The 18,698-nt window shown below is 36.5% G+C and overlaps 1 protein-coding gene across 1 annotated transcript in view; it reads right to left on the reverse strand.

Moving 5' to 3' along the window:
• Positions 1-18,160, reverse strand: part of SRPK2 (SRSF protein kinase 2) — a gene marked incomplete at both ends in the record, with an annotated part of 36,053 nt that extends 17,893 nt beyond the window's left edge. The window contains 8 exons of the mRNA XM_010075709.1: positions 618-864; positions 2,338-2,363; positions 4,435-4,600; positions 9,799-9,905; positions 15,456-15,543; positions 15,787-15,874; positions 16,442-16,550; positions 18,065-18,160. Of these exons, the coding sequence (XP_010074011.1) occupies positions 618-864; positions 2,338-2,363; positions 4,435-4,600; positions 9,799-9,905; positions 15,456-15,543; positions 15,787-15,874; positions 16,442-16,550; positions 18,065-18,160 (927 nt within the window). The remainder of the gene's footprint in view (positions 1-617; positions 865-2,337; positions 2,364-4,434; positions 4,601-9,798; positions 9,906-15,455; positions 15,544-15,786; positions 15,875-16,441; positions 16,551-18,064) is intronic.
• Between the last annotated feature and the right edge of the window lie 538 nt (positions 18,161-18,698).

An 18,698-nucleotide genomic window follows, 5' to 3' on the forward strand; every position in this document is an offset into this window, starting at 1 on the left:
AAGAGCAGAACAAAACTAAATCAAACCAAATGACAGTCTCAGTAGCTACACTGATAAATCAGAATTGGAGAGAGTTGACACGAAAACCAGGGAACCCAGAACAGAGGTGGACCACAACAACTACGCTCCAAACCACTGGGACTAAACAAGAATTTTGAAAAGGCATCTTAAAAATTTTATTGAAGAAGCTGCAATTATTACCTGCATAGATCATTACAACAAATATTGGAACAAGAAAAGAGGAAAGCAAGGATGACTGCAACTATGTTAATGTTACAGAATACAAATGAATCTTATTTTTCCTCTATCTCACCAAGATACTTGGTTGTACCACTTAATGTGGTATGAGAACTGACTGTTCTGTTGAATTTTCTATGTGCTCTTTTGTGGGATTTGATAGCTACATTGCTATTGATGTTTTTATTCACTTCTGTAGTAGGTTTTTCTTTTCTTTTCCTGTTTAAACTTCGTAGTTATGATTTTACCTACAGGAAAAAATGAAACTTAATGATCTAGGAAAGTTTGGAGATTTTGTTCATTGCACTAGATGCAATGTTGCAATCACTTTCCCCACTGACACAGTAAAATCAGGGTCAATAAAAGCAGGTAATACTAACCATCATCGTTTCCAGGTTCTTCATCTACTACCTCTTCTATATCAGCTGTTTTTAGTTTCCCCTCTGGATGGTAGTCATCTTCTTGTTCATTTGATGGTACAGCTGAGGTTACATTTTCTTCTATTTTTTTCCTTTCTGCTTCTCGCTCTAATTCTTCTATTTCCTGCAGGCGTTTTTCTAACAGCTCAGCTTGTCTCTTCTGTTTTTTCTTCAGTTTTTTCTTTTTGTTTTTGGATATTTTTCCAACCTAAAATATTAACACAAACAAAAGAAAGCAAAAAAAAAGTCTAAACTATTATTCTCAAGGCATCTCACACCAAATTCACTTGCAGTATAATTAGTTTTTATCTGAAAATACCGGATGGCAATAAATATAGTAAATATGTTGCTTTTTCCATTTTACTTCAAATCAAGAACAACATAGGGTTATATGAGGCAAAAAAGCTATTAACATCTTACACAGTTATACATCTTTTTACAAGGTTGTTTATTAGATATAAGAGCAAAATACATCTAAAATGCCATAGTAAAATTCCTATGAACCTATAAACTCAACTAGCACAATAATCTCAAACTTCACTCTAGATAAACAGAAGGTATTGCATATGAAAGATATTCTACTATCATATCTAGTTATTTACATATAAATTGTATACATTATCTCTCTCTGTACAATGCAGGTAATGACCAGCAAAAGTATGCTATAAAAAATGATACAAGGCAGGCAGAGATTGAAAAGGGCAAAGAATTTCAAATAAATCGTGGATTGTTCAGCTATCTCTTTGTGAAGGGAAAGAATTTTTATTATTCACTTCTGGCCCAAAATGTACGAATCACAAACAACAGATGGCCATTATGAAAAGTGTCACATTCTATATAACATAAGGATTGAAAAACTCAGGTACAAAAACAAGGAAAAAAAAATTAACACATCTGAGGTAGGATTGGAATAGCTTCTTATATTTTAACTGAAATCTGACTTCCGTGTTTACTATTAGGTAAACTAGATTTATCCAGTTTTCATTCATTGCTTCAATATTACAATAAGCAATCCTAATGTAATTCAAAAATAAAGTACAAGGAACAAAGGGAAATATTATTTTCTCAAAGGTTTATCTGTAAATCCTGTTATCTTCAAAAGAAGCTATGGGGCAGTCAAAACCAGATCGTTAATTTTACAGTCCTGTTAATTTTCATCCATGTTTTATGCCCAATGAAATTATATATGTTCTGTACACACAGACATAGAAAGCAGGTTTGACCGTAGATACTTCTGAACAGCTGTATTTTCAATGGTTATTTACCATATGTATGTGGCAAAAATATCTTTCAAACCTCAAAAATACCCTCTCCTTTTAAGGCCTTGATAGTTAAGGCCCTGAAGTCCTTAAGCTATCTGCAATGCATGGTATTTACTGCATGCACCCATTTTTGACAGGATTTGAATGGAATGGATTATTCCTCGAGAGATGAAAATGGCAATGTTTAACTTTTTTTGATGTAGCTATAGAATTATAAGTCTGTGAGAGTTTCCATCAGAGAAATACTGTACTTAAAACTGGCAAGGACAAAGACATTAGAAGTGTTATTTAAAAGATAAAAGCTTTAATAAAAGGAAGCTTTTAAAAAGGGCAGAGACTACCAACAATCTAATAACTACTGATACCTACAGAAACACAGAAAAGAACATAGCTAATTTCAATTATATAACAATACTTACAGGCTTTTGTTGTGGAGCTGTACTCACTATAAAGGAAAAAAAATATTTTTAAAGGTATATTTTTACAAAAACAACTCTATAAAACCAGAAAGTAGTAGAAATTATGTAAGAATATTCTTAACTAAATACAAGCCATGATTTTTTTTTGGTCATATATTTTACTCTTTAAAAGTACCTGCTGCCTGAAATCATTTGATGTCTCCATTAGAGCATCTGGAATTGGAAGGAGCTAGCATCAGTTTCTGTTCACTCTGTTGTGGTTGGTGGAGAGTTAATGAAAGTCAGAAAGGAAAGTCTGAATCAGTATAGAGTGGACAGAAAACATTAAATGACTGCAGATTTGTCACAGGTGAAATGTATGTAGTCAGCTGACTGAGCAGGTGTAGATTTTAAATAATTCAGGGAATATCAGTAAAGAAGCCTACTGTGTTGCACTCAACAGAGAAGTCAAACATTTGTGTTGCCTTCATTCTGAAACGATGTAGTATGATTGCCAGGGCTGGAGGCATGAAGCTTATGGCAAAACGCACACCACCACAGAAAAAGCATCTTCAGCAGGGACCTCTTCCTAAGCATCTCTCAGAAGGTTACCATAAGTGAACAGGCCTGATGAGATTGCAAAACTCACTGTGAAAATGCACAGAACAGCAATTCAAGCCACACCCCCCCCCGATAATCCAAAACAATACAAATACCTAAATATGGGAGACATGAGGTAAAGTGGAAGTGAGAAAGAGGAACTGAACAGGGGAGGAGAACCTCTGATGAAGTTCTTCAGACACACAGGCATATGGCAATTAACAAATGCAAAATAAAAAACAGAGACAGTTGAGACTTCAGAGTTCTTTTATAGGTTCAGCTCATGGTGCTAAATTCAGGGAAAAAACTGTTTGCATGCCCCTGAAAGGGCAAGGTTTTCAAAAAGGCTGACCTAAGGCTCTTCAACTTGAGTACCATCACTGCTCTAAAAATGGAAATTATGCAGAATCTGTTCTTGAAATGCTGTAAAGACAACATCTCCAACTCCTGTGTGGAAAGTCATAGATTTAATTACGATTTCCTAAGAACAAAGTGTGATAAGAACTCCATCAATATATTCCTTAAAATAGTATTTATTTTAATGTCAGGAAGCAATATAAAAGCTGCATGAACAAAATCAAATTACTTCCCACACAAATAACATATAGCCTTCAGCTATATGATTACACATTATATAAAATTCAATACAACATATTAATGATCTGTAAGATTTTGCATCTTAACATGTATAATACTGTGAAGTATTTATGGATTTTGACCACAGTATTTATTCCTGATATAGCAGATATTTTATTCTACCTCAGAGATTTTAATCTGTAATATAATTTCTGACAATATTACAAAAGTATTTGAATTTTACTCTTTCTCTACTGCCTGTAACTGATGTGCTGGATTGGCAAACAAATAGCAACCACGGTACTAAAGATCACTAGAAAAGCCACACTTCCTCCTTGCTTGTCTTTACTGATTGCTGCAAACTTTACCTTGATTTCTCCCAGCTATACATAATGTACAATTCCTACCTGAACTCTTGGCAATTTCATCAGAAAACATGTCACATACAGTGCTAGGGAGAAGGGTTTATCACTAATTCAGTCAGGCACAATAAATTCCATTTTCAAGGGTGAAAACCTATGGACTCTAGACTTTTCATTGCATTTTGAGAATAAATTGTAACTAACAAGAAGGCAGATAATTTCACAAGGATGCTGATAAACTTGTAATGGCACCAGATACATAATTTAGATAAGGTTATTAACTACTGTCAATATTAGAGATGCAAGGCTGCAGTGTGGCTAAAACCCAGCCACTAAAGCTTGTGGGGTGAGAGGAAGAGACTAAGTTCATACCAATAAATCTTTTTCTGTATCTGGGGACTCTGAAAACTTGAACATGCAAAACTGAGAAGAAAGCATTTCACTGATAGTTTCCAGAGCATGAATTAGAATTACCTAGACATGTATGTAATCACTCAAAAATGTTAATTTTAATTAAATAAAATATTGTTAGCATTAATATACTGATAGAACTACATTGCATTTAAATATACCATCATACCTGCTGAGCCAGAGGGAGGAGGAGCACCAGCTTTCTGCCACTCAGTAGCCTCAGCAGCCATTCTACGAACATAGGCATCATCCACGCACATCAAAATGTTTTCTGGCTTTATATCTGTATGAATGATCTTGCACTTGCTGTGTAGATAATCTAGACCTTGAAGTACCTAATTACAAAAGGATTTTTCGAATTTTTGTTTAATTACCCAGACCAAGCATTTATTATTAGTACAGAGATGTTCTATTGATTGTCTGCAGTCCACATGTGGCCTGACACGGTAATTTATTTAGCTCATAAACCCAGTTATTGAGACTTTCATGAACAAGATGTTGGCTGGATGATTTGTCTTGATGACAGCCATCTCCTCTCAGACCTTCATTTCCCAAGTGCTTTTTAGTTGATCTGCACATGTGTAAAAAAACTTGACGCATCTTCCTTTGAAAAAAGAATCTGTCTGCTCAGTCAGAACGGCTGATCCTCACTGGTTCACTGTTTAAAAGGTAGTTATTCCAAAAAAACCCACTGCAAGAACAACATACTGTAACGGAAGTCCGATTTGTGAATTACCATCTTAAAATCTATTATAACAAAAAGCAAAAAGGGAAATGTGCTGTTGGGATGGAACGTTAACTATAGTTTTTCTGAGAATTCCAACAGTAATTCAGCTTTTAATGTGACCAAGATGTCACATCAGGATTTTTAATGTGTATTTGTCACATGTATTTTTCTGCTAGTCTTTCATACTCTGCGGGCTAAATTCTGCTAGCTCATATCAAATCTGCATATCCCAAGTCTTAAAAATGTATTCTGGGACAAAAAATGAAACCATTATTTTTACAGAATGAAAAAATTTCTCAAATCCTGACTGGAACAGAAATACAATAATTGGTGTGATTTTAAAAGTATTTTATGTAAGACCTAGGTATGATAAGCTGTGGAAGTCAATTATTACAATTTTCAGTCATAGAATCATAGAATGGCTTGTGTTGGAAGGGACCTTTCTTTATAAGCCTATATAAAAACTGTATCTTCACTTGCACAAGAATCAGCATCAGCACCAATGGTACACCTAAAAACCGTTCTGTTCTTGAAAATCTGGATTTTTATCCTGCAGATCCAAAATATGCTTGACTACCTGCCAAAGCAACTGAAAGAACACACAGTACGTCTCAAAGTAATAATGTTAAACATTGGTTTATACTGGGAAGGTTAGTGGTTAAGTGACTTCAAATTTTAGAAGAGGTATTAACAGCAATAGCGACACAAAAACAGATTATAATAGTCTCTTCCCTCCACTACACTACAGACCATTTTACAAATTACCACTGAATGTAATTCTGAGGCCAAGAAAAAAAAGACTCCAGAGTTCACTGAAAGCCATAAACATTCAGAAGAAAAAATATTTCTTCCACTATTAAGTGGAATTAATGTGAAACTAGATTTGTTATCTCCCACTTTAAAAAGACAGCCTTTCCTCCTTTCAAGTAACAGTCCTAGGGTGACAGCCTTTTCTTTAATTTGGCTGAAGAATCTTTTTGCAAAAAAAATAGAAAGCAAAACTACTTTTCAGAATCTCAGTCAGGTCCATGACCTATCACAAGGACCATTCTGCTAGAAATTTATAATTAAAAAGAATCTTCTTAGCGATCTTAAAATATGGACCAGACTGCTTCATCCAAAAAATGGAAGTACATTACAGCACTAAACTAGTAACGAAATGTATACATGGACATGCTTTGCACCGTGCTCCGAGATGATGAAGAAAAGGGAAAACATTCTTAGTTTTTATTTAATTGTCCACTGAAAAAGGAAAAAATGAAATGTGCAATGTATTATGACTGAAAAAATATGACAGATGCTGTTACTACAATCAAAAACATAATTTAGAAGGCTGTATTTTTTCCCTTGTAAAGGTCACATGGTTAGTTTCACATCAAGAAATTCTCATAATTTGCAGTTTCTGATTATTTACTTTCTTTTTCATTCAAGGAGCCACATCATATTGACCCATTAAACAGATTATTTACTGTACTGTAGATCAAACCAAAAATGAAAATTTTTGGTCAAATACACAATGCTCATTTCAGCATCTGCTTCAGAATATGATCTTCTAAGAGACTGATGTTACACATTTTAAAACTCAAAGTAAGGATTCCAGAATTAAATAAATGGACACTTCCAATCATCTCCACTGCAAAAAAGGAACTGCAGCAACTAGCCCTTTTTTCACTTCTGCGGAGTCTTCTCTTGCACGGCAGTTCATGTAACTCTGCCCCAGGGGAAAACAAACCTGCTTGAAACCAAAATGAAATTTCTTATTAAGAAACTCAACTCTCAACTGTATTTTAAAATAAACCTTTTTTTGTCCCAATGCTCAAAAGTACCCAAAAATTGAAAAAATATTTTCCAAATCATAGCATAAAAAATTCCTCTTCAATTGTAGCATGGAATTATAGTACTTTCTGAAACAAAATGGTTTGCTGTACAGTAACACCAATGCAATAATTGAATTGTTTCATATTCAAGTTTCATTACTAAGTTTTTAGAACATGTGCAGCACAAGTTTTGTCTGAGTAGAAGACAGGATAAGGATCCGTATTATCTTTAATGAGATTAACAACCTGGAAACCTCAACAGTCAATGCCACTCTCACTAGTCCAAACAGTTCGTTCCAACCTCACAAAAATGACACCTTTTTAATGTTTCGGGACTAACCCGTTCTTCTTTTTTCAGGTGTCAGGTGTTTGAATTGGAACTTCTACCTTTACTTACATTCAAAGAGTAATTTAGATTGGAAGATTGTGAGTCAAACCCTACCTGTGTAAGTCATACCAGCTTCGAAGTTATATCTAACCTCAAAATCAGACCAGCCTGCTCAGAGCCTTTATCCAGTTTATTTCTGACTATCTTCTAAGATGCAGACTGCATAACACTGTAGACAACCTGTTTCAGTGCCTGACCACCCTCACTATAAATAATTTCTTCATAATATGTAACCAGAATTTCTCTTTTTGTAACTCGTGTACCTAGCCAAGAGGTGTATGTCTCCCTTTTCTCTGTCTATGGTTGAGATCAAAAGTTTTCCTGTTTATTAGCCTTTTCTTCTTAAAACCAAACAAATCGGTTCTCCCAAGACCTCTCATACGCCATATGCTGCTGCAGCTCCCTCATCCTCTTCGTGGCGTTCCACTGGACTCAGTTCAGTAAGCCAACGTCTTGCGCTTGGAGCCCAAAAGTGTAAGTCCTGAAATATTACAACAGAGCCCTCCTGCTGCTGTCTACACTCTTGCTGACGTGGCCTTCTGCATGGTTACCTTTCATTATAGGAGCCCATCACTAACTCACATTCAGCTTGTCTCCAGCGTGCCAAGGCTGCTATCAGTCTTCACATTTTCAACTAGTTCTTCCTTATTCATAACCAGTCCAGCAAGGTGCATCTCCAAATCATCTCCTTGCTGAGACAGCTCCATGCTGAAACTGTCCTCAACACACTCCAGAAATTTCCTTGATTGCATGTGCCCCACCAGAGCACTTATCAAGGTGGTTCAAAGTCCCCCAAAAGAACTACCTTATTCCAGTTGCCTAAAGGTGCTTCTGAAATGGGCAGCCTGTAGCAGATACACACCATATGATGTCTCTCTTGTTGGTCTCCACTCTCACCCTGACCCATTCTACGGCAAACACTCAAACGTTTAAGTTCAACTCCACTTCCCTGGCTATCCTTTCTGAAGGGTGTGCACCAGGCCACTGCCGCTCTCCAGGCATCTGAGCTATCCCACCACACCCTGGCGCTCACAATGAGCTCACAGCTCTGTGACCATGTACGGATTTCTAATTACTGCCCTTTGTTCCCCACTCTGTATGCACTCCTATATGCCACTTGAGTCAGGTCCCCCAGTCACGACGATAAGAAAAAACACTGAGAGACTCCCCCATAATCCTGTCCTTCAGGCCCCTGTCCTTGCTGACCCCACTTCTCACTGGGTTGTGGCTGCCATCCCTGAAGATCCCATCTGAAATTCCTCCTCTGCTATTACAGGAGCCTGTTGGCAAAGATGCTGCGAAGCTGGGTTCAGTTCTCACTTTCCGTCCAAAAAGGGGTTGTTTGCAGCTTGGGTCCATTCAGTGGTCTGGCTTAGAGCCTGTTTCTGCAAACAGGCAGCGTAACTGAGGTAAGAGTAAACTGCATCAGGGAGCTCCTAAACCTGGCTTTGCTGCTAAATCCCGTGTTTCAAAAAACTACATTGTAGGTTCTCACGTTTTGGAGAACCTCCAGGACAACGCTGCAACCAAAGCAAACACATTCCAAACAAACTAATTTACAATGTCTACTGAAAACAGTGGATATATACATGCACGTATAATACAAATACACACATTCCCATTTCTTAGCAGGCAGCTCAGTTCGGCCGGAGGACTGCATTACTACGGTATCTGAGACACCTAGTTATATAGAAACTGATGGACCTAAAATGTCAACTGTATACTAGCAACCACACCAATCACGTTATTTAGCTAATCCTAACTAAAGAGCTGAGAGGTTGATACTCACCAGCTGACATACAATAAGAATTACAACAGAAGTAACTACTTCAACAGATCGCTTGTTCATAAAATAGAGGTAACGTTGATGAAAGGCAATACAAGTTACCTAAGTCCCAAAATATTTAATTTGTAGGTACTAACTGCACACAGACTAATAGTATATAAAAAGTCACAGAGATACATATGGTTTTTCCTTGATGAGACACTATTTCTCCTTAAGATCACCTCTCAGAAATTTGATTTTTATATCATAGCAAAAGAACGTATTTTGAAAGAAAATGTCCCAGTCAAATGTTCTGAACTGTTTCATCCTGTTAGCCCTACAAAAACTTAAATAGAAAAAAAACTTTCAAAGATCAGTTATTTCCTTTAGAACACATTTTTCGGAGACATACTATTTTTGTTCAGTTTATAAGAATAATATATTATTTCACACTGTTCTATTTTCCAGAAGATGTTATTAAGAAGCATGACACGTCAAACAAAACTGCAATTGAATACGAATATCCTTACATCTATGAAAAAGACTCATTGCTTCAACTTTTTATTTTCTAAAGCAGCTCAGGAAACTCCCTTATCAGTGGGAAATCTTGATTAAAAAAACCCCACAAACTAAAACAAAATAAAAACAAACCAAAAAACCCCATCATGCAGAAATGCAGGCTATCCAGAAAGATGCTCTTGCAGGGCTCTCCCAGGATTACCAGTAAAATTATCTTAAGCATTCATTAGTAAGAGTTCAGTTGAAACATCATCATTCTAACCTTCAAACTGTTAACAACGGTGAAAAAAACTAATTAAAACATTAGCAAATCCTACCTGTCGAATTATACTTTTTACACAACGGATGGGAAGGCCTTGATAATTGGACTTGATTATCCATTTTAGGAGATGATGTCCAAGTACTTCGAAGACCATACAGACATCTGGGATTTAATTAAGGATAATTTCCAAATAAACTTGTTGATGAGATCAACACAAATGTCTGTTTTCATACTGGCTAAAGCAATCATCCCCCATTTAGAGGGAAAGCAGTTCCTCCTAAAATGAGCAGAACATGGTATATGCTTTGGTAGTACATTTCAATGATACATAAACACACACAAGAACAGTGCCCAAATGTAGAACAAATTTAAATAAAACATTTTAATTATGCAAATTGTGTCAGTTATTTCTGCGTGTTAACAATAGCATTAGGGTGAACAATGAAATAGGTAATTGTAAAAAATAACTAATTCATTTTTGTTTTCTTTGAAACAGTTAGAAGTACTGTCTCAGCCTATTCTCTCCAGTTTCTAATAAATTTTAAATGATATGAATAGAAGGTTTTAACAACAAAAGACTGCAGCAACAGTTCTTTAGAAAAGGAACCATACTAAACACCTTTTTGATTAGGCTCAATTAAGAATCACTTGACAACAAAGACTAAAGTAGTAAGAGAATGAATCTATTACCACCTACAGTTTTAACTGTAGAGAATAATGGCAATCACCAGACAACTCAGCAATGAAGAAAATGTGTAACTCAGAAGCAATATACAAAAAACACAATGCCAAAAAGTTTAATTTGACCCAGCATCTACTACTGGCCACCAACACAGGCCAACAGGAGATGATCAGGGATGATGATTAGGAAAAAAAAAAAAGATGTAAGAACTTCCAGTGATTTGTGGTTCAGGGGCTTCTTAAGTTAGAGATTCCACACTTAGTATACTTGAGTAGTTTATCTATTGAGAAAATACGCACATATTCAAGCTAATTTTAAGTTTTACCATCCACAACATTCCAGCAAGAAATTATACAATTTGACTATATTGAGTTACTCCTCAGACATGAGCTGGGAATGACCTTAATGTCCCTGGAAATCAGAAAGAATGTTAAAATCTTTACTACATGATATTATAACCTTGCAAAGGTTATAATGTTATGTAAATAATGTAATACAAATAATGGAATATTAATTAATCAATGGATACTGAAGGAAAATCTCAATGAATGGAAATTAGTCCATATCTCAGAGACCATTCATAGGGAACTGCACTGTTAGGGGAGAAATCTTACCTAACTTCTCTAAGTTTTACTAACTACAGTCTTGGCAATGATCTTACAGTCAAGGTCTTAACTTGTGTCAAAACGAGACTTACTTTGTCTAATGGGTCTATGGATCAATCATTTACAATCTTCTCAAGTACCTACCTAAATGCACAAACCTAACTGAAGTTTTAAAATCGACACTCCCTATGCTGGAGTTGGACCAAAGTTAAAAGGTCTCAAGACTGGTCAATGCACATTGTGAAGAACTGTAACATTTTGATTGATGCTACCTGTTCATCTCACTTCACGTTCCTCAATTCCTGTATTAGAGAAGACGGTGAACAGCCATTTCCCAATCATATAAATCAAGTCTATTTAGAATACTGTTCCATTCAGAAGAGGAAACAGTCTTGGTTACTTTACCACAAAAGCACCCAATGAACAGAAGTCACTGGTAAAGCACACAGCCATCAAAAAGGATGAGCAGAGCACATCAGCTCCGTAGGGCCCACACTGCAAAGTTGCAATGCTACAGCAATAGAGACTTCAGAAAGGCAAGACACTGCAACACTCAGTAAAGAAATTTAGGACACCAGCCCAGAGCTCTTCAGACCACTGCTGCTGCCCACTCTGTGATGCACGTTCCTGCCATTCCTTACACTTACAGAAGTGCTAAGTCTTGACAGTAACCAGACGAGAAAGGGGCGTAAGGAAGTGAACAGCTGATAGGCAAGGAAGGGGAGGGCACCAAGAAGGAAGATGCAAGGAGGAATGGCAGAGGCAGACAAAGAGAGGGAGGACCACAAGAAAGAGATGTGATGTCTACCTGAAAAAAGATTGCAATGTTTTGCTGGGAGGACTTGGACAAACTCAAGTCATGCTCAGTACTGGGTAGGCAACTGGGATGGGGAGAAGACATATAGAAGGCTCAGTGTTTGCAACAGGTATGTGAAAATGTGACTGTTCGTCTGATTTACTGTCCTGACCTGAGAAACTGTAAGCCAGACTGCCCACAACGAAGAGTTTGGGAAAAGCTGTGCATTAACTATTAGGAAACCAGCCCTGCAAGCCCCAGGATCTTCCTACAGCACCAACATCCTGACAGATGAGTATGTCCATAAAGTCCTCCAGCAAAAATAAACCTGAAGACCACCCAGCAGATATGCCTCTTATGAAATGCTCTTTGAAGTGGTTTGGGAAATATCTGAAAGGGGGAAAGTGAGCAGACCAACAAAAGTGAGAGTAAACATAACATTAATCAACTGACAGGCTCAAGTACTTAGAAGTGTTTCTTTTTTTACTAAAATCCTACCTGTAACTATCTATCTACAAACATACATTACAGGAGCACTTAGAAATCTGATGAGGATCAAAGACTATTTAAGTTAAATCAAATAAGGCTCAAGTACCAACACAGAGCACTTCTGGATGTATCTCAGTTATCTGAGATACAGATGTATCTGGACTGGCAGCATTTAAGTTCTATGCTATTTAATTAATGCTGTATATTCCTTGGAGAAAAATTTACTACAATTATTATAATGTCTGATTGTGGCAGGAATGTTTCCTCCTTTATTTTTTCACTTGTCTCTCCAAACACTTGTTTCATTATGTGATTATTTGAATCTTTTATTAAAAAAATGCTACACTCAAAGAAACACTTAAGGCTCTAATAAATATCCAGTGCAGACATCTACACATACTGAAAATGCCAAAGTGCCCAAGTTTGGGAATTCTGTTATTTTCTGAAAAAATCATAATTGCAATATTTTTTAAATGTACAAGTAGTTAAAAAATTATCAGTCTAATATAGCATAACACACATTGTTAAAATCCTGTAGTACATAAACACTTATTACAGCTCCTAGGAGAAAGGTGACTGTTCTCAGACACACAGGGCAGGCCAATGGCTCTGCACATTCCCAGCTCTGTGCTACACAGTTCTGGACAAATTTCCCTATTCAGAAGCCCCATGACATTTTGTGGGGTCCTAGCCATCCAAGGGATTCACCCACCTCTCCTCTGTCTTGCTTTAACTTTTAAAAGTGTACTCCATAACCCATAATCAAGCCTCTATGAAGCTTTTTTTTTTTTTTAAATTACAGTCAAGGAACAGATATTTAGTGACTTGCCCAAAGGAAGCTGTAAAGAGCAGAGCATGGAAAAACTCTCAAATGACTCTATTTCTCTCAACCTGTTCAACTGAATAACACTAATGTAGCACTAACATGGTATTTTTAAAATGGAAACAAATAGCAGCAAAACGTTAAAATTAGTTACCTGCTCCCTCCCAAAAGAACCTGCACCAAAGATTTTTTTTCCCTAGAAGATAAAAAGGAGTTGATAAAATAATCAATGCAACCAATTGCTGCTCAATTAAACCATGTAACTCAGGATGCACAAACTGTTCAGAAGAAAAGTCAAAGCATTAAGATACTTGATATCGTATTTTCACTGGCGGCTACAACTTTGACAGACGTCCAGCTGTAATTTAAATTTGAGTCTGAAATCAGCCCATCCTGTCTACTGAACCATTCTGAAAAATGTACTTCTCAGTAAGGCAGCAACATTTACCTTCCATACAAAACAACTCCCCTACTGCCACAGGTCTCAACATAAAAGTTAAAACTGAAATGGAACAAATCAATATCAGCTGTTCAGTTTTTTCTGCTAACACAAAGCTATCTGAACCCTTCTTTTTCACTAGTACATGGTCTCTTTTGGCTTTATCAACTTAAGTGCTACATTTCAAAAAGATACAGTTTGGTATGCTTTCAAAATATCCTCACTAACAAAATTTACTCTTCACACTTAGAACTCTCATCTTTAATACATATGTACACATGTATGTGAATCTTAGCAATAGCTACTGGGAAACTGCTCTGCTAAACAGATAAGAGATATTTCTACATATAGTTGTGAATATAGCTTCTTATTCCCTATTTCATATTAATGTTTTACAATAAAAACAGTAAGTCAAAATTTCTGATTTGTAAAAATAACTTTAATTATTCTTCAATTGTACAGCTGCCAGCTGAAGACCTGAAGTGCTTTGCTCGCATTATTTTTCTGTGAATACAGTTAGACAATAGAGGTATTTATAAAATACTTCATAATAAGCATCTCAGCTCATAAATGCAAACCTATTTTGTGTAGCACAAGAGCAGCACCAAGAAACCCTAGGCAGGGTTCTTTGCCTGACTGTGTTAAGCAATTTCCTCAATCACAAATCTTTTATATTCAGGTTGAAATGACTACTGCCAATTGTATGGTTTATTTTAATTCACTTTAAGTTGATGATAAAACCTAGGAAAAAAGCAGACTATACTAACTTCACCTACATGTAAGCAGCTTTATTCCATGGTAGCTGACCACTGAAGCAACCAAGAAACAAACCAAAATGGGAAAGCAGTTAAGGCCCCATTCTGTAACTGAAAATACTTGTCCCCACACACTCACTCTCACTTAGCACAAACCCAAAGACTTCATAACTAATGTCAAGAGACAGATGGATGAGAGGAAAACTGCTTGCACACCTCTCCCTGAAAGAATGCTTTCTAGTGGGCATCCAGATTTACTGACAGTCACCTCGTAAGTTCCTCTCCTAGAGAATGAGTCAGTGAAGAGCATCTTAACCTGATCTGCTGAAGGGTGACGGCACATCACCAAAATCAACTTACTATTAAGCTCTCTAGATCAGGAACTGTCTCTTTGTCTGGTAATACAATATGGTTTATTATTAGGGCTCCAAGACACAACAAGCATACACACAAATACACAGCTGTAACAGTAAATGAAAGCACACTAATGTCATAACTGCTACAATACCTAATACAATTAGCAAGGATAACTCGCTTTAGCTCAACTCTAAAATTGAACTCACTCATAGACCCAAAATTTTCCCTGAGAACAATATTCAGCCATATTTCACTTTGTCTTTCTCCTTTTTCTTTCTTTCTTTTTTTTTAAAGGAAGCATTTAAATGTAAAGCTTTAAAACTTCTGCCAAAAGAGGTTCACACCTGGCCAAAAGAGGATCACATAAACAAGAGAAGAATCTCTTCCCACGAGAAAAGAGAAACCACCCTCTTCATGGCACCGACACTTTCTTTTTACTAGTCCAGAGCAAAACGTATTTCCTGTAAGCCTCAGTTATCACAAATCTTAGTAAAACTCCAGCTTTTAAGTAAACTAACTCTAGTTCCAGCAGACCATGACACAATTCATGGATTTTTTTTTTTTAATTTTGCATTGTGTTTAGAAAAGCTAAGCTACTTTCATTACAGTGAGCGCATTACACACTGGACTACTCTTTGCATCCACATATATTCTGTGTTTCTACGTTACAAATTTAAAGAAAGACTTATTAGAAAAATCCAGAACTAAATGCTTACTTATCTCAGTAGATCATTTTAATGAAGACGCCATGTTTTCAAAAGGATACGAATTCCATTCATTCCAGAAATTTTGAAGTCATCAATTAGCTGTACAACCATATCCTTGTTGGGATCATTAGGGTCACTTTCACGAACCTAAAGCAAGAACGTATAATGCTGACATTTTAGGAAAAAAACACTTGAAAATACCAATTTGCTTTCCACATGAAGTTAAACAATATTTCAGAGCTTCAGAAATCATGGTAACACATAATAAGCCAGCTATTTAGAAAAAAAAATATGTAAAAGAAGTTGAAAAACAATATTATGCTTTTTTAAAAAATTAATTATTAATGTTGTTATTGCTGTTGAGCATTGTATTGCATGAGTGATACTTACACATTTGAGTAACTTTATTTCATCCAAGGCTGTCTCTGTATAATGCTGGGCACTTTTTACAACTTTCATTGCAACAAACCTTTTCCCCCTCGAAAGAACAAAAACATTTTCAACACATGCTAAAACATGCTAAAAAAACATGCTAAAACAGACACAGTTTGAACTTTGGGAAATTTTCAATAGAATATTTCATAACCTAATGCATTCTGACAGAAAACACTGAAATTACACTTAAAACCAACTTTTAACAATACTCTCTTTACAGTCTGATTTACTGAAATTTTTGTCTCCTTGATGCTTATGTCTTAAAAAGAGGAATTTAATTACGTGTTTTATGACTCAATCAAGGTATAACTATATTTTTTCATTAAGGATACATCAGAAATAAAAACATGAGCTACTCTTGCATGTTCAAGACAAATATGCAAATTCAATAAGCAAAGATAATTTGTCGAAGAGAATTACACTTATTTCTGAGAGCTTTTATAAACTACACCCTTAACCAAGAGCAAAATAAGACTGCAAACATCTTTCTGCATAAAAAGACAGCAAACATTTACATAACTTTATCATGCATGTAAAACAAAAGTTACTGCAAACAAAATAAACAAATATATTAAGAAAAAAAGTGAATTAAAATAAATAGGTTTCTTACTGCATATCCCAGCATAGCCAGACTGTAGAGAAGTGTCCCCATCCTAACTTTCTAATAACATGATACCGGCCATTGAAAAGATCACCAATTTTCACTGGATGATAGCCTCCTTTCATGAAAAAAAGAGTAGAAAAACAATGTTCAGTAAACAAACAATAATTCACAGGTTTTCAAGTAATTATTGTATAAATTTCCCTCTTCAAACTGTCTTGTACTATAAATAGGAAATCTAAAGAAAATTTTACTCTAATGTTGAAAATTCTTCCTTACTTGGCCTGGAGGGAAAAAACTCATGTCCTGTAACTACTGTAGAGTTTATTCACCCTTCTCCCTTATGGCTTTTATTTGTGGTAATATTACCATCTGTTCTCTATTTCCCCAGGCTTATCTTCCACTTCACAGAGAATACAGGAATGATCTACATTATTCCTTTTATCATATTTGAAGCTTCTCCAGTCAACATATTTTGGATGACTGCAGAATCTCAACAGAGATTGGTTTAATTCCCATTTGCTTTCTACTAATAAAGGCAGCAACAAAATACTTTCTGAGAAAATGGTAACAGCAATGCACACTTCACTGATGCTCTTCTGCTTGGCTCCTGACCCACAGCAGCAAGGCATTTTTCTCATGTTTGAGGTTTTTACAGTGAGGAAGAAGAGACAGAAGGTAGCTACAGGCTTTGCCTGAACTTTTTTAATGTTTTCTTTACAGCATTACACAGGTCCTTAAAAGCCCCCTTAGGCAGAAATACCAAGAGGACAGAGCAGGCTAGAGCTCAGGTTCCTAGGCAGTGTGAGGAGGTGTAATGGAGTATTGTAAGAGGCATTTTTTCTCCCAAACAAGGGAAGACAGTGATCACACAAGATTATTGTTCCAACCTTACCACACTAATAACAACATCCATAATTTTGCCTAAATTGCAAACACATAATAAAGCTGCGCCATGCAACCCTCCAGGATGTCACCAGCAGCAGACTCGGAGCAGTTGTCAAGGAATCAACTCTTCAGCTCTTTCTGGTCCTTTGGAATGTCACACCCAACTGTCCTTTGGCAGGATGCTCAGTTATTGACTATTCTATTTAAAATTAGGAAAACCTCGGATTATGTTCCCTAATTTCCTACAGTTGTTTTGAAACCCGCTGAAAATCTTGTTAGAACTGGTGCCCAGTTAAGACGACAGTGTGAACTTTGCACTTAATTCCTTGGATTTAAAACAGGGACTTTTATCTCCTTTTTATCTGTGGAACAGCGCCATCAAATCTGCATATATTTACATTCTTTCTTTGCTAATAACATCATTTGCCTTAGCAGAAGTTCAAGAGTGTATTTGGGAACTCTTCTCAAATCCTTCCAGAACAGACTAATAAATTTAACACAACTGTATGACAGAACTACAATGATTACATGTTCAACAGAACGATAAAGCTTAAATAATGTATTGCTTTAGATGTCAGTACATCTAAACTGCATCTCTAAAACACACACCAGTTCGATATCTGTATGTTACGGTGTAACTTCAAGCATAGCAGACAGCAGACACTTGCTGGTTTGCTCACAGGCTCAACCAAAAGCTGACCCACCCGACACGGCCGCGGCTGCCCAGGCTCCCACACGTCATACCGCTGGCAGAGACCCAAACACCTCGGGCCAGAGCACCAGGGAAGCAGCACTCACAAGTATTCACCTCGGCAGTTGCCATGAAAATTTTGCACAAATCTATGAAGACCCAGATATGAGAACAAACTTTAAACTTTTAACCCATGAGAATTGTATTCTTATATCAGACACAATATTTCAGTTTACAAATCATTAGGTATGCAGACACCAACATTTCCAGTTAAAAAAGAGTGAAGGAAAAATAAGGCCCCAGTTCAGGAGCAACACAGGGCATTCCCGGAGGACCAAGAGATACATACTCAGCCCAAGACTGAGTTCCAGGACTCCCCCTTGGGGGAAGACCAACCCTCCCCTCCATCACGGGGAAGGAAATGATCACAAAAAGCTGCCAGGAAAACTCACCTAGCAACCTAAAAAGATATTTTCATTTCTACTGTTAAATTTTGTCAACTTCAGCAACATTGCCAAGTGGGAACTCCTCATTTTTCAAAGAAAAAACAGATCACTTTTGGCATAGCCGACTGGGTTTATACTCCAGGAAAGGGGGGAAACACAGACTTACCGAGAGTAAGCGTTGGCTGTTATGCTATCCACTTCATTCACAAAAAGAAACAGTATCAGCCACATATAAAGGCCA

Source organism: Pterocles gutturalis, unplaced genomic scaffold, assembly GCF_000699245.1.
Source record: "Pterocles gutturalis isolate BGI_N339 unplaced genomic scaffold, ASM69924v1 scaffold46522, whole genome shotgun sequence".
Classification (NCBI taxonomy): Eukaryota; Metazoa; Chordata; class Aves; order Pterocliformes; family Pteroclidae; genus Pterocles; species Pterocles gutturalis.